Source organism: Ascaphus truei, chromosome 2, assembly GCF_040206685.1.
Source record: "Ascaphus truei isolate aAscTru1 chromosome 2, aAscTru1.hap1, whole genome shotgun sequence".
NCBI classification, from domain to species: domain Eukaryota; kingdom Metazoa; phylum Chordata; class Amphibia; order Anura; family Ascaphidae; genus Ascaphus; species Ascaphus truei.
In genome coordinates, this window is record NC_134484.1 from 189,739,279 (window position 1) to 189,752,275 (window position 12,997).

Consider the following 12,997-nt stretch of genomic DNA (forward strand, 5'->3'; position numbering starts at 1 on the left):
GCCTGTAACTCGGGAAGTAGGGGGTCCCCAGACCTGAAATCAACTTTGTATACTGTAGTATTAAAATGAAATAAATCTCCCGCAATCACCCGATAGCGGTACGCAGGTAGAGAGGCTGAATCAGCCTATCTCTTACTGCACGTCTCTTACAGACAGGTAGACCTCGGTAGGATTAACACAGCAGAGACCCCTGCTGTGTTAATCCGATGGGCCATTAGTCTGTCGCGGCAAATCTAACGAGGATCTCCGGGAGATCTCAAAAACAAATTCAAGAAATGGTCGGATAACGGCCGCTGCATCTGTACTATTCCCTGGTCAGATCTGTGCTTTTTCTTGTCAAATCTGCCTAGTGTAATCTCCCTAAAAGCTTTGTTCTAAAACAAAACGGCGAGGGGGGAATCGCTCCACCATCTAGCACACTCTTCCTTTCCATTATCGGTTTCCTTATTGTAAATTATCTTTAAAGCGTCACATTCTTATTTTGTTGCTGTGTTTGTTAAATGAGTCCAGCAGGCAGCACACCAGTGTTGTAGGCAAACTGCCTAAGGCTGGGACATAGTGCGCGCGGCAAAAACAAACTCATTACCTTAACCAGTCCGGCCATACTGCGCGCGGTGCGGCACACGCGGAAACACGATGGCGCAGCAGGATTTGGTGAAGATGAATGAGATTTTTCGCGCACTGGCCGTGTCACGTGAGTGTTTGAGCCAATGATGGTGAACCAGCCTGGTGACGGCCACGCCCCCCCTGTTGCAAGCTTCATCAGAGTTTACAGATCGCTGTGGCGACAGGCGCGCGCACCTCCTTGTGCTTCATCACGTGTGTGCCTGCACTATGACCGCAGCCTAAGGCAGGAGTGGCCAACTCCAGTTCTCAAGGGCCACCAACAGGTCAGGTTATAAGGATATTCCTGCGTCGGCACAGGCGAGTCAGTCTTCGACTGAGCCATTGATTAAGCCAACTGTGCTAAAGCAGGGATATCCTGAAAACCTGACCTGTTGGTGGCCCTTCAGGACTGGACTTGGCCCCCCTCAACTAAGAAGTAGGGACAGTTTTGAAAAATTCCTGTAATTTTGAACTCTTTCCCCCCCTTCCTCCCCCCCCCCCCCCCACCTCAATGTCACTGAAGGACAAAACATTTCAATTAACATGAAAGAATCAAAACGTCCAAATCTGTTGGTCTTTTTTTTAATCAATCACTTATTTTAAACCTAATAAACATATCACGGTTATTACTTCAGTTTGAATCATGAATACTTTACCCTCTAGTTTCTTTTCTTCCACCCAATGGTTCTGGGAGTAGGGAGGAAAATGTGTACAGGAAAGGTTTGATTGGTTTGGAATGGGTGAGAAATCACACAATATGCCATAGTTTACCATATGTATTATTAACCTGTTACTACAGTATATTGGAATTGAATGTATGTAGATTCATATTTGCCAAAAATTCCTGTTTAGAAAGGTGCTACATTTTTTCATTTAATGCTAAATCTATGTATTCATGTGTCTATTTCAGATTATGATGGTTGGAAAACAAAAGCTGTACGTTCTCAATTACCAGGTCCATCCTTCAAGCCAGCAGCTAAGAACCTCAGCATGTTAACACGCCCGCAACCAATTCAGCCAGTGCATGGAAGAACAGACTGGATAGCCAAATATGGAGGCCATCGTTAGAAGCACAGTGTATGGACACTATAAACCATGTGTAAATTTGTTATCCAAAACCTTCATGGTATTTGAACTACTTGTATGCAATAGCAGCACAAGCAAAAACACAACAACAAAAACTACACAATATCTGCACCATCATACTTCCTGCACATGTTTGGAGGATACCTTCGATCTGCCGCACACATCATGTCATATATGGTTTAATCTTGTGCTGTAGAATCGTGTGCATTTTTCATGCAAGCCAATAATACAGTAAATTATAGGCAAATAAACAGTGCAACAATTTTGTTAGGGATTTTCGAAATGCACAATACCAATTAAAACAAAAACATTTTCTCCCTCTGTTCCATAATGGCCTGCAGCCACCCAGAGAAGAATGGTGATATATTTTCTGTCAGTCTATATCAGGCCTGCACAACATACGGCCCGCGGGCCGTCAGGCCTCTCTGCGGCCCGTGATGAGTCCGGCCGGGCGCCACTTAAATAAATAAATATTAAAAAAAAAAAAGTTTAAAAAATGGCGGCGATTCCCCACGGTCTTGGCGCGCATGCACACGGCCGCTCCCCCACCTCACCCCTCCCCCCCCCGCTATTTCACCCCCCCCTGCTCGCAACGTGGGACGGAGGGGGAAGTAACAGCCAGCTGAGCTCTTCTGCAGCCGTTCCACCCCCCCCCCTGCTCCCAACGTGGATATGTGCAGGGGGGGTGATGGGAGGTGCAGGGGGGTGAGCTGAGGTGCAGGGGAGTGAGGTAGGGGGGGTGATGTGCAGGGGAGATGATGTGAAGGGGGGTGATGTGAAGGGGGGGGTGATGTGCAATGGGAGGTGATGTGAAGGGGGGGTCATGTGCAGGAGGGGTGAGGTGCAGGGGGGGTGATGTGAGGTGCAGGGGGTGAGGTGCAGGGGAGGGTGATTGGAGGTGCAGGGGAGGGTGATTGGAGGTGCAGGGGAGGGTGATTGGAGGTGCAGGGGAGGGTGATTGGAGGTGTAGGGGGGGGTGATTGGAGGTGTAGTTGGGGTGATTGGAGGTGTAGGGGGGGTGATTGGAGATGCAGGGGGGTGAGGTACAGGGGGGAGAGTGATGTGAGGTGCAGGGGGGGAGAGTCGTGAGGAGCAGGGGGGAGAATGATGTGAGGTGCAGGGGGGGTGGGATGTGTGTGGTGTGCAGGGGACGTATTGTGTGTTTGATGTGGAGAGGGAGTATTATGTGTGGGTGAGGGGGAGATATAGGGGTATGAGAGATAGATGGGGAGTATCGCAAAGGTTGATAGTGAGGGGTTCTTGGGGAGATATGAGGATGATGATGAGAGGTGCTGGAGGAGAGATGATGATGATGATTTTACCCGTGCAGCCCAAATTTTTTTTCCTTGGAGCAGTTCGGCCCTTCTCGCTTTACGAGTTGTGCAGGCCTGGTCTATATCATCCTTGTAGAGGTACAACTCATTAAGTGCATTTTTGGTTAAAACTCACTAAATGTACTTCCTGACTTGGCATTTTTGAGATTTCTATTGAAAAACTCATTAGGTCATAGTTCAGAGTTATCAAAACGTACAACTCATTAAGTATGATTTTGAAATAATGTCCAAAAGAAAATGTAATCGCCTTTTCCTCGAATGTAGTTAATGACTTACCTCTTCATCGACGATATGAGATAAAGGTTATAGGAACCTTATCATTATAAAATAGTTCACAACTCGTGGAACCAAATGATGCCCATTTCAAATCAAACAACTGCTACAATACATTAGACAATTATATTTGGATAGTGTGGACAATTGGTTGCTTATTTTAGTTATAAAAATGTATTAGTACCTGCAGGCAAATGCAATTTGCCGTGTGTGATATATATATATATATATATATATATATATATATATATATATATATATATATATATATATATATATATATATAGAAGAAAAAGCGCAATCCCATGTAGCTGTTAAAATGTGGGGAAAATTTAATAAAGACAATAAAGGTTGGTTACTGATGGTACAAATGACAGAAATAGCATGACAATAAAACAATTCACAACAGTAGGTGATGGACTTATATAGAGCTAATTGAAACCCAATAGATTAATTGAGGAGGAAACTTGTATGCATGCAAGAGCCTGTGACTTCCCTGGATCCTACATATAGGAAACATCCCACAGCCTATCACGGCTATTTCTACCTTCACATTTGATATACATCAGAGTCACTCTACTCCCAATGTTGCTCCTATCATCATCCATGTCGGGCAAATAAGTGCATTAATCAATCGAGTGCTACTCCCTCCCATTAGATTTCTGGACATTTTTTGGACACAGTTTTGGACATTCATTTGTTCCTCCATTTTTTTTATCCACATATATATTGTTATATTGTTTTATTGTCATGCTATTTCTGTATTTGTGTCATTTGTACCATCCGTAACCAACCTTTATTGTCTTTATTAAATTTTCCCCACATTTTTAGCAGCTACATGGGATTGCGCTTTTTCTTCTTTTTTTCAATTCTTTAGGATAGGCATATCTTTTTAGAACTGCATCCTATGGTTTATTCTCCTGACCAGTGCTTGATATTCTTTACACTATATTATTAAATTATTATAATTTACTAATTCACCTAGTGCCATTTCCAGCGCTGACTTGTTTTTTTGTTTTATATATATATAGCAAAATAGTGAAAGTTAGATATATGTGCTATATATATATATATATATATATATATATATATATATATATATAGTGCAATATGATGAACAAGACAAAATACAAATAGGTAATATGTTACACTAGTAACAATTAAAATATTGCAAACCAGTCCCAGTGGTAAAGCTGTGGTCCAAATTGGATGTAGATGAGGAAGTCCAAAAACAAATGATCTGTGTGGTTTGAGGAGACTTAACTATAGCTTCAATTAGTGATGAACCACATCACAAAGATAAATCAGAAAAGAGAAAAAAACAGCAAGCGCAAGCTCCATAGCTTGACTGGTTAAAAATTATTTAATAGGAAAGAAAAAAAACTCAACAGGAACTACACTTACAAGTGGAGCATTCTAAAATGCATATTAGAGTAAGAACTCTGCAGCACAGCACGCACAGCTCACAGGAAGGGTGAGGACAGGTACGATCCATGCGGTTCAAATCAGCCGTCAGACAATTCGCAGCTACCGACCAGGCTGAGCTGATAAAGGGGCCTGCAAGTCCGTAAATCCACAGGACAGCTCAGCCCGGTAGTTTAGAAGAGGTAAATACCGCTGGATCCAAAATTGAATGAACCACCTCACATCAATTCACTTCCGCATTGGCATGCGCTAGGCGTCAGAGAACCAATTGCACATGTTCTCTTTCCCTAATTGGCACATAGTGTTTTGTGCTTACTGTTGCTTAGCTACAATGGGTATTTAAGTCCACGCCTTTTAGCGATGCATCACCGTTGTGATGCGTATGGTACGTTCTCTACGTACGCTATGGAGCTTGCACTGCCTTATTATTTGTGTGTGTGTGTATATATATATATGTATGTGTGTGTGTGTGTGTGTATATATATATATGTATATATGTGTATGTATATATATATATGTATGTAAACAGATAGAGCACAGCAGGCACTCCACACAAAAGAGTCAAATCATCAGGTGCATGTTCCATAAGACAAGTATATGCAACAGATTGCCTTCCCAGCAGGGAAAGCACAGAAACAGCACTCGGTAGTATGTAGCAAAAAGATTATATTCAAACAACATGACAACACATGTGTAAACCAACGTTTCGGTCCACTAAGGACCTTCAGTGAAGTGCAGGGAAGGGATCGTATATATATATATATTATTTTTTTAAAGTTATGGTGGGTGAAAAGGTGACAGAAATATATATATATATATATATATATATATATATATATATATATATATACACACATACACACACACACACACACACACACACACATTAAAAGATGTTACTCCGCTGGAGAGCATATACTTTTACTTTGAAAACTAAAAAACTAAACTACACTCCCTCCTTCATGTATCTTTTTAAATTAAATTTTCATTAGAATTGTTTAATGTGAAAATGCATTTTGAAACCTGCCATTTCATCTCTACATTTTAGTATAGTACATTCTTACGTGTGTGTGGAAGGTTAACATTGTAATCATTTATTGACACTTGTTAATGCATCATAAACATTGTGTTTAAAAAAAATTTATTTTAGAAACATTTTGTGAGTGTTCTGATATAGGCTACAATACCGCCATCACATGGACACGTATGTAATAGCATAGCTGACCTGAAGCCTGGCTCACCAGCTCCATATTCAGGCTCTGGTCTAGGAATATCCAAACTAGAAAACAATTTGCTGCTTGGCAATAGCGCTACCTACTGACCACTTTGCAAAGTGAAAATCATTTAGGCTGCTATGGACTACATTCAATTAGTTGACACTAACAGATTATATAAATATTTATAGGAATAGAATTTTCTTAACATAAAATGTACCCTATGTGTTTTTTTAAATGTTTTCATTTAAGTAGTCTAATTTCTACCTATGTGCATGTCATCTTCTTTGTACTACTTAGCATGGCTATATGCGATATATTTTAAAAAAGAAAAGAAAATGGAGACAATAGATTTTATTTAAAATTACAATTTGCAATATCTCTATTTACTAAAGTGTAACATTTTAAATGCTGGTATATATTTCCATATGGTGTCATAACTTTTTAATAAATACTTTACAACTGAATCATTTAAATGCATGCGTTTGGGTCGTATCTTTTGATGTTTCCTGCGGTGACTACTCATTATTTGAAGTTTGTTTTTCTTTTTAATTATAAATCCTCATTTTGTGTCTTCTCCATTTTGTGACACAGGTCAGAAGAAAGAGGGATACAATAGGGATGTTATTGCTTTGCTTTGCTTTGCTATGCATTGCAGACACACCTAGCAGCGAGGGATTAATTACCACTTTTATTGGTTTGACCATCAGTAGTGGCTTTTACAACAGTGGTCCCAACTCCAGACCCCCAACAGGCCGGGATTTAACTCGAGCACAGGTGGTTCACTCAAAAATACTGAGCCACTGATTGACTCACCTGTGCTCATGCAAGGATACACTTAAAAACGAGACTGTTAGGGGGTCCTTAAGGTCTGGAGTTGGGAATCGCTGTCCTAAAGGATACTGAACTGCTGGATGTTGCCAATCGCGGGTCTAGGGGTCTTATTTAATATTGTTTGATCAAACTTCTTTGCCTAAAATACAGTTAGTCTTCACATTATCAATAATTGTTTTTTCCATTCACCTAATTTAATAACTTGGCTATGAATGTTGTGTGTACTTAACAGATACTTTTCATGCAGGTATTGGTGAATGGGACACATATTTTGATAACTCATAGCCGCCAACAGAAATCTTGGGCCTAAGACAAATAAAGGGACCAGGGCCCCTTGAAGGATAAAAGGTATGGCGAGGGAGTGGGGTAGTTATGTACCAAGGGTGGGGGGAGGGAAGAGTTATGGGCCGGGGAGGGAGAAGGAGGAGGTATGGGCCTTCGGGTAAAGTTATGGACCTGGGGGGCAACGTGAACAAAATAGAAGGGAGGGGGAGCCAGCCGTATCCCTACCTGCAGCCTTGGAGGATGGAGGGGGCCTACTAGAGGCTTGCCGGGGGTGGCATCCCTCCCACCGGCCTCCAGCAGGGCCACTCTGAGAGGCGCCTCTGCAGATCTGGCACTCGGCGGCAGGGTGCCCTGACTCACCAGGCCCAGGACAGTAGTCCCCCCTGCCCAGTCGGCGGCCTTGATAATACTAGCATTGTGTTTGCAGTATTTTATTCCTCCCTTTTACCTAGTTGCCTAATGCAGTCCAGTTTCATCTAGATAATGGCTGGAATATATTGCATTGCAATATGTACAGTAAGTGGCATCGGGTAAAAGGAGGGACAACAATAGATTTACACACTGCATTTTCAAAGCAAAACTCCAGAACCCCACTGGATTGCAAGGGGTTAATAGTCCTTACACTATAGTCTTAATTGTACAAATTACTTATTTACATGCTAAATATAACATCAGAGTAATTGCATAAATGCAGCTGGCTTAGACATTATTTTCATCTTCTATTAAATATCGTGGAGGTTTTTTGCCACACTATTCCAAAGCTCTGTAAAAACACAAAAAAAATGTAGACTTCTCTGAATGGACCTATATGTTTTGAGACAGTTTATTCTCATAAAATCATGAAACTGAATAGCTAACTCGGTAATCAGAAGTTATATCCTCTTTTTAGGAAACCTTTTCTTCTTTTTTTTTTTTTTAATTTTCCAATTTTTTTTTAATCTCATGGGCATTAAGAGCTGCATGGAGTAAAACCAGCACCCAGGACTAAATCCTAACCTGGGCACCTACTTTATTACTACCCTTACGCCCTTCCAAATCCCAATACACCCAGAACCTCACATCTACCATAGAATAGAGGCCTACTAGCCAGACATTGCTACTAGACTTGTGATTCCCAACCTTTTTTACATTGTACACTCCCTTCTAGAATTTTTTTTCCCACAAACCTCTAATAAATCTTCTTGCCCATTCATGAGACTATTGCTAATAAAACTGCCTGACCGATCCCAGGCAGTATAGTGTCCCACATTAAAGTGCAGTCTGGGGTCTTAAGCGCACAGTCTGCAAAAGGGGCTCAGGAACCCACTGTACTGCCTGAAATCCGTCATTAGGTATTTCTTTTTGGTGAACCCCTTGAAGACACCTCCCGAAACCCCCTCTTGGGAATCAATAAAAGACAATTTTAGTGAAAATATAACACCTTCAATCCCATAGCCCTCTTAAGTCATGTCATTAAGGCAAAAAAGAAGATCAGTATGACTGCCAAACGTGAAAAAGCTGAACTCACCAGCCAGGAAATGAAGTTAAAAAAACTTTATTGAACTACATTGAAAGTGAAGACATCATACACAAAAAAGCAGCTCCTCTCACGTGTTTCACGCCGTCACTGGCGCTTTATCATGCCATTAAGGGCCTGAGGTAGTTTTGATGGCCGTGAATAGGTTACAGAAGAAAGGTATTTTCTACAGCCTGGACCAGGTGAAAATATTCCGGGGAAGCTGCACTCCTGTTATCGCAGCCTTTATTGAATAACCTGTGAATTAATAATTTTCTGGAAATGATTCATTAATACAGTATATCACTGATGTTATTGATGCTGTTTCACTATCATACAAACACTTTATTGATTATAGTAACTGGGTGTGTAACAGAGCCTGCTAATATGCTGTAATCAAAAGTTTCTTCCTTTTCTTTTATCCTTGACACTTTCGTTGTTTTATTTCACTGACATTTGAGGCTACAATGACCAATCTATTGAATGTGTATGTGTCAATGGCAGTTTATATATTGAGCACACTGGGTGTCTCCCAAACAGTGTACCAGGATTCACACCCCCCACCCGCAAACAGAATCTAATGGCAGATACCAACCCCTTTACCCACCTAATCAGTCCATTTCCTCCCAAACCTCCCACACCATTGTATTCCTTGGCTTTCTTTCACATTCAGTCCTTCTCTACCCATACCGCCTCTGCTGGGAGGCCACAAACCTACCACCCTTTCCATGAAGAAGCACTTCCTCACATTTCCCCTTGGCCTGCCACCCTCCAGCATCAGAGGTCAGAGCATGACCTTGTTCTGTCACTTCTTTCTCTGAAATATCCTTCACACGTGGACTTTGTTGAAACCATTTATGTATTTGACAGTTCCAACCATATCCTCCTCTCCCTTGTCTCCTCTAAGCCAGGGCTCTTCCGCCCGTTCTGCTTTTCTCTGCCCAAAAACTTGTACTCGCTGTCCACAGCTCCAGGTAGGGCGATCCTAGCCATCATCTTTTTTTTCTTCTCTTCACTCATTTGTAAAACAAAAGAAACTAAGCAGGTACTCTAACAAACTACAATAAAGTGAATGAAATGGTAATTGACGACATAGAAGCCATAGTTTTTCCACACTGGGTGCTGAATTGAACTACAGCAGGAATCTGTATCTTAATACTGTATGCTTTCTTGTGAATATGTTAATTTAAAACAAACTGCTACAGGTGCAACTGCCTGTTGTTGACCGCATCACGGGACAAAAGCGTGGGCATCTCGCAAACACTCCACTAGATGGTCCAACGCAGGCTGTATACATCTCCAAACAACATTTCTGGTGATTGGTCGGTATATGTTTAACATTTCTTTGTTTTTCCTAGATCAGTAACATTTGTTATATGTACAATGAATGCCATCAATTTACTGGCTATCCATGCTTGTTTAGGAAGTGTACATCTGCATCGCCCCAAAGGCGGACGTCTGATGGGGCTCCCCTCTGATCAGGACCAGCATGCTAAGGGTTAACAAGAGTAGAGATGATCGATATCAGCGCTGCTCCGTTAGATGACAGACTCACCAGGTAAGGTAAAAGCAATTTATTAAACCTACATAAAACGGATAATAAAGAACATAACAAAAAGACCTCCTCCCACGTGTTTCGGGCGAGTTCGCCCTTGAGAAAGGGCGAACTCGCCCGAAACGCATGGGAGGAGGTCTTTTTGTTATGTTCTTTATTATCCGTTTTATGTAGGTTTAATAAATTGCTTTTACCTTACCTGGTGAGTCCGATATCAGCGCTGCTCCGTTAGATGCCAATCATCTCTACTCTTGTTTACCATTGGATCGCGGTCGCGCAGGAAGTGCGTCATTCACCCTCTCAGGGAACACACGGCCGGGAGCAACAGACGGGACGGACCATTGTGAGCTGCATGAGCTCTATCCGTGGGCTGCTGTATCTGCGGCCTCTGGCCCCACATGGGAAGCGGGTCTGCAAGTGGCTCTTACCCCGTACCTCCAGAAGCCTTTTTCCTGCTCCACACATTTTCTTATTTAGCTGGACAGCTGTGGGAGTCATCCTAGAGTGGACAGACGGTCTCCTTGGATATCTGCTAAGGGTTAACATTTGCTTCTACATGGTCGATGCCAGTCACTTGAAAAAGACCACTTGGATGGTCGAAATGTTGTGTTGCTCTGACAATAAATGTAATCTTTGAAAATCTGCAGTGCCCTGGATCATCTTCTGTTTACTTCCGGGTAAAACATTTTTTTATAAATGAAATACATTTTTTATAAATAAATCTTGGGAAGTTACCCTTGAGAATAGAGTATGGTAATACCAAAACCAGTTCAATGTTTTTTTCCCCATTTAGTTTGTCCTCATGGAACTTATAACATGATTTTTTTTATTTTTTTTAATGTATTCTTTATTAAAAAAAAAAAATTCAGTTAACTTTTTGAGGACTACACTTCAGGAGAAACCATGTTTGTGTTCCTGTCTTCATTCGTCAATCAAATGTGTGGGATGCTAGTTTAAGTAACTTTCTCAAATGTAAATACATTTAGTAAGTTGCAGGCCAAGTATTCAACGATTCTAAATGATGAATTGATATATTGATATTGAATCTCTAAGGATGTCAGCACATCCCTCTGTGATATGCTGAACGGCCTGTCACTTACCCAGAGAGGTTGCACATCCTGTGTGAGGAGACAGCACATTGGCTGTGTCGCATATAAAGTGTCTGTGGGGTTCAAATTGGAGTTGAAAAATACAATAATTAGACTCTGCACTTCATCATCAACCCTGCAACTGTGAGGACTTGGTTTTCTAAATGCTCTGACAATTTTTTCACATCTAAAAACTAACTTTCTAAGCTTACACCTGCTCTTTCACAACCTACTACTCATATCCTCCAGTACCTGGGACTACTCTCCTCCCTGCATCATATTATGCCCCCCCCCCCTTCCCCCTATTGCTTTTTCTGGTTGCGGTTTCCTCACTCCTTTTGTAAACTTGTTCTCTCCAACTTCCCCCCTCTCCTCCTATCCGCATGTATTCATTTCTCCTTCCCTCCAGCTACTGTATGCTTGTGCCCATACACTGCACCTCTATGTACACCGCTTTCCCAACAACTACAACCCTCCACCCCTCTTTCCACCTCCACTTGTTACTCTTCCTCCTCGATGCTGGGGATATCTTTCCTAGTCCTGGACCCAGCTATACACACACCTGCTCTCGCCCACACCTCCCTACCAACTCTTTCCCTGCTAATGCTGTTAACCCAATACCGACCAACCATAAAACTCACCTCACAGGAAGCATCCCAATTGCCTGGACTGTCAACTGTCCCACACCCAATCACGCCTACCAAGCACTGCCACCTACTGCACTCATTCCCTCACCTGCTGTCTCTGTAAGTCTCCCAATATACCACTTAGATTGTAAGCTCTCTGGGGCAGAGATTTCCTTTGTCTTGACTGTGCTTATTGTATTATTATAATTCCCTATACTGTATTGTCTTTGTAAAGCGCTGAGTACACTGGCGGCGCTATATAAAGATATACATCCCACCTCCTTTGTGATGCACTGAGCGGTCGCTCACTCACCCAGGGAACCGGAGAGGAGATTTTAATGGCAGTAGAGACAGCAAGGAGACAGGTGAGATGAGTAGGAGAGGAGGGAGGGTATCATGCACTGAGAGGAGCAGACACAGTAAGGCAGGGAGTGCAAAGAACACAGTAAGGCAGGGAGTGCAAAGAGAGGGAGGGAGAAAGTGCAAAGAGAGGGAGGGAGAAAGTGCAAAGAGGAGCAGGGCAAGACGGAGGGGAGCAAAGAGGAGACAGGAGACGGAGAGAGACAGCAAGGAGGAGACGGGGATGACAAGGAGCAGGCAATGGAGAACTGTGCATATCAGGCAGGAGGGAGTGCAAAGAGTGGGGAGGAGAGATAGCAAGGTGAGGAGACGGATGAGAAATAGGAGAGGAGGGAGTGTAGTGTGCAAAGAGGAGTAGTACCACGCAAGTAATTGCGCTTAGCATGGGATTGCCCCTAATTACAACTAAAAACACATCCAATGCACTGTGCAAGATATAAAAAAGCTGTGTGTGCTGTGCACGCGCATAGTAAGTGAAATTTCTTTGACTTTTGTCACAGAAATTGTATTTGTGTTTGTGATGTTTTAATTAAAAATCAAAATACAATTTCATTGACAAAACGCAAATAAATTTGACTTATAACGCGCGTGCTCGGTACACATCCCCTGTATTAGCTATTTGCACTAAGTGTGAATTCCTCGTGTGTGCGTGTGACTGAGAGTGTGCGTGTGACTGAGAGTGTGCGTGCGACTGACTGTGCGTGCATGTGAGTGTGTGTGTGACTGTGCGTGTGACTGACTGTGCATGTGACTGTGCATGTGACTGTGACTGCGTGTGACTGAGTGTGCATGTGACTGTGAGTGTGCATGTGACTT

General features: G+C 42.3%; 1 protein-coding gene across 9 annotated transcripts in view; it reads left to right on the forward strand.

Annotated features, from left to right (window-relative positions):
- Nucleotides 1-2,420, forward strand: part of MAK (male germ cell associated kinase) — a 63,081-nt gene extending 60,661 nt beyond the window's left edge. For 8 of the 9 annotated variants that reach the window (XM_075585718.1, XM_075585714.1, XM_075585720.1 and 5 more), the window contains one exon: nt 1,517-2,419. In XM_075585718.1, the coding sequence (XP_075441833.1) occupies nt 1,517-1,674 (158 nt within the window). In that variant the 3' untranslated portion in view covers nt 1,675-2,419. Of the gene's footprint in view, nt 1-1,516 lie in introns of all 9 variants that reach the window. The other variant, XM_075585721.1, reaches the window with a different exon arrangement.
- Nucleotides 2,421-12,997: the final 10,577 nt, after the last annotated feature.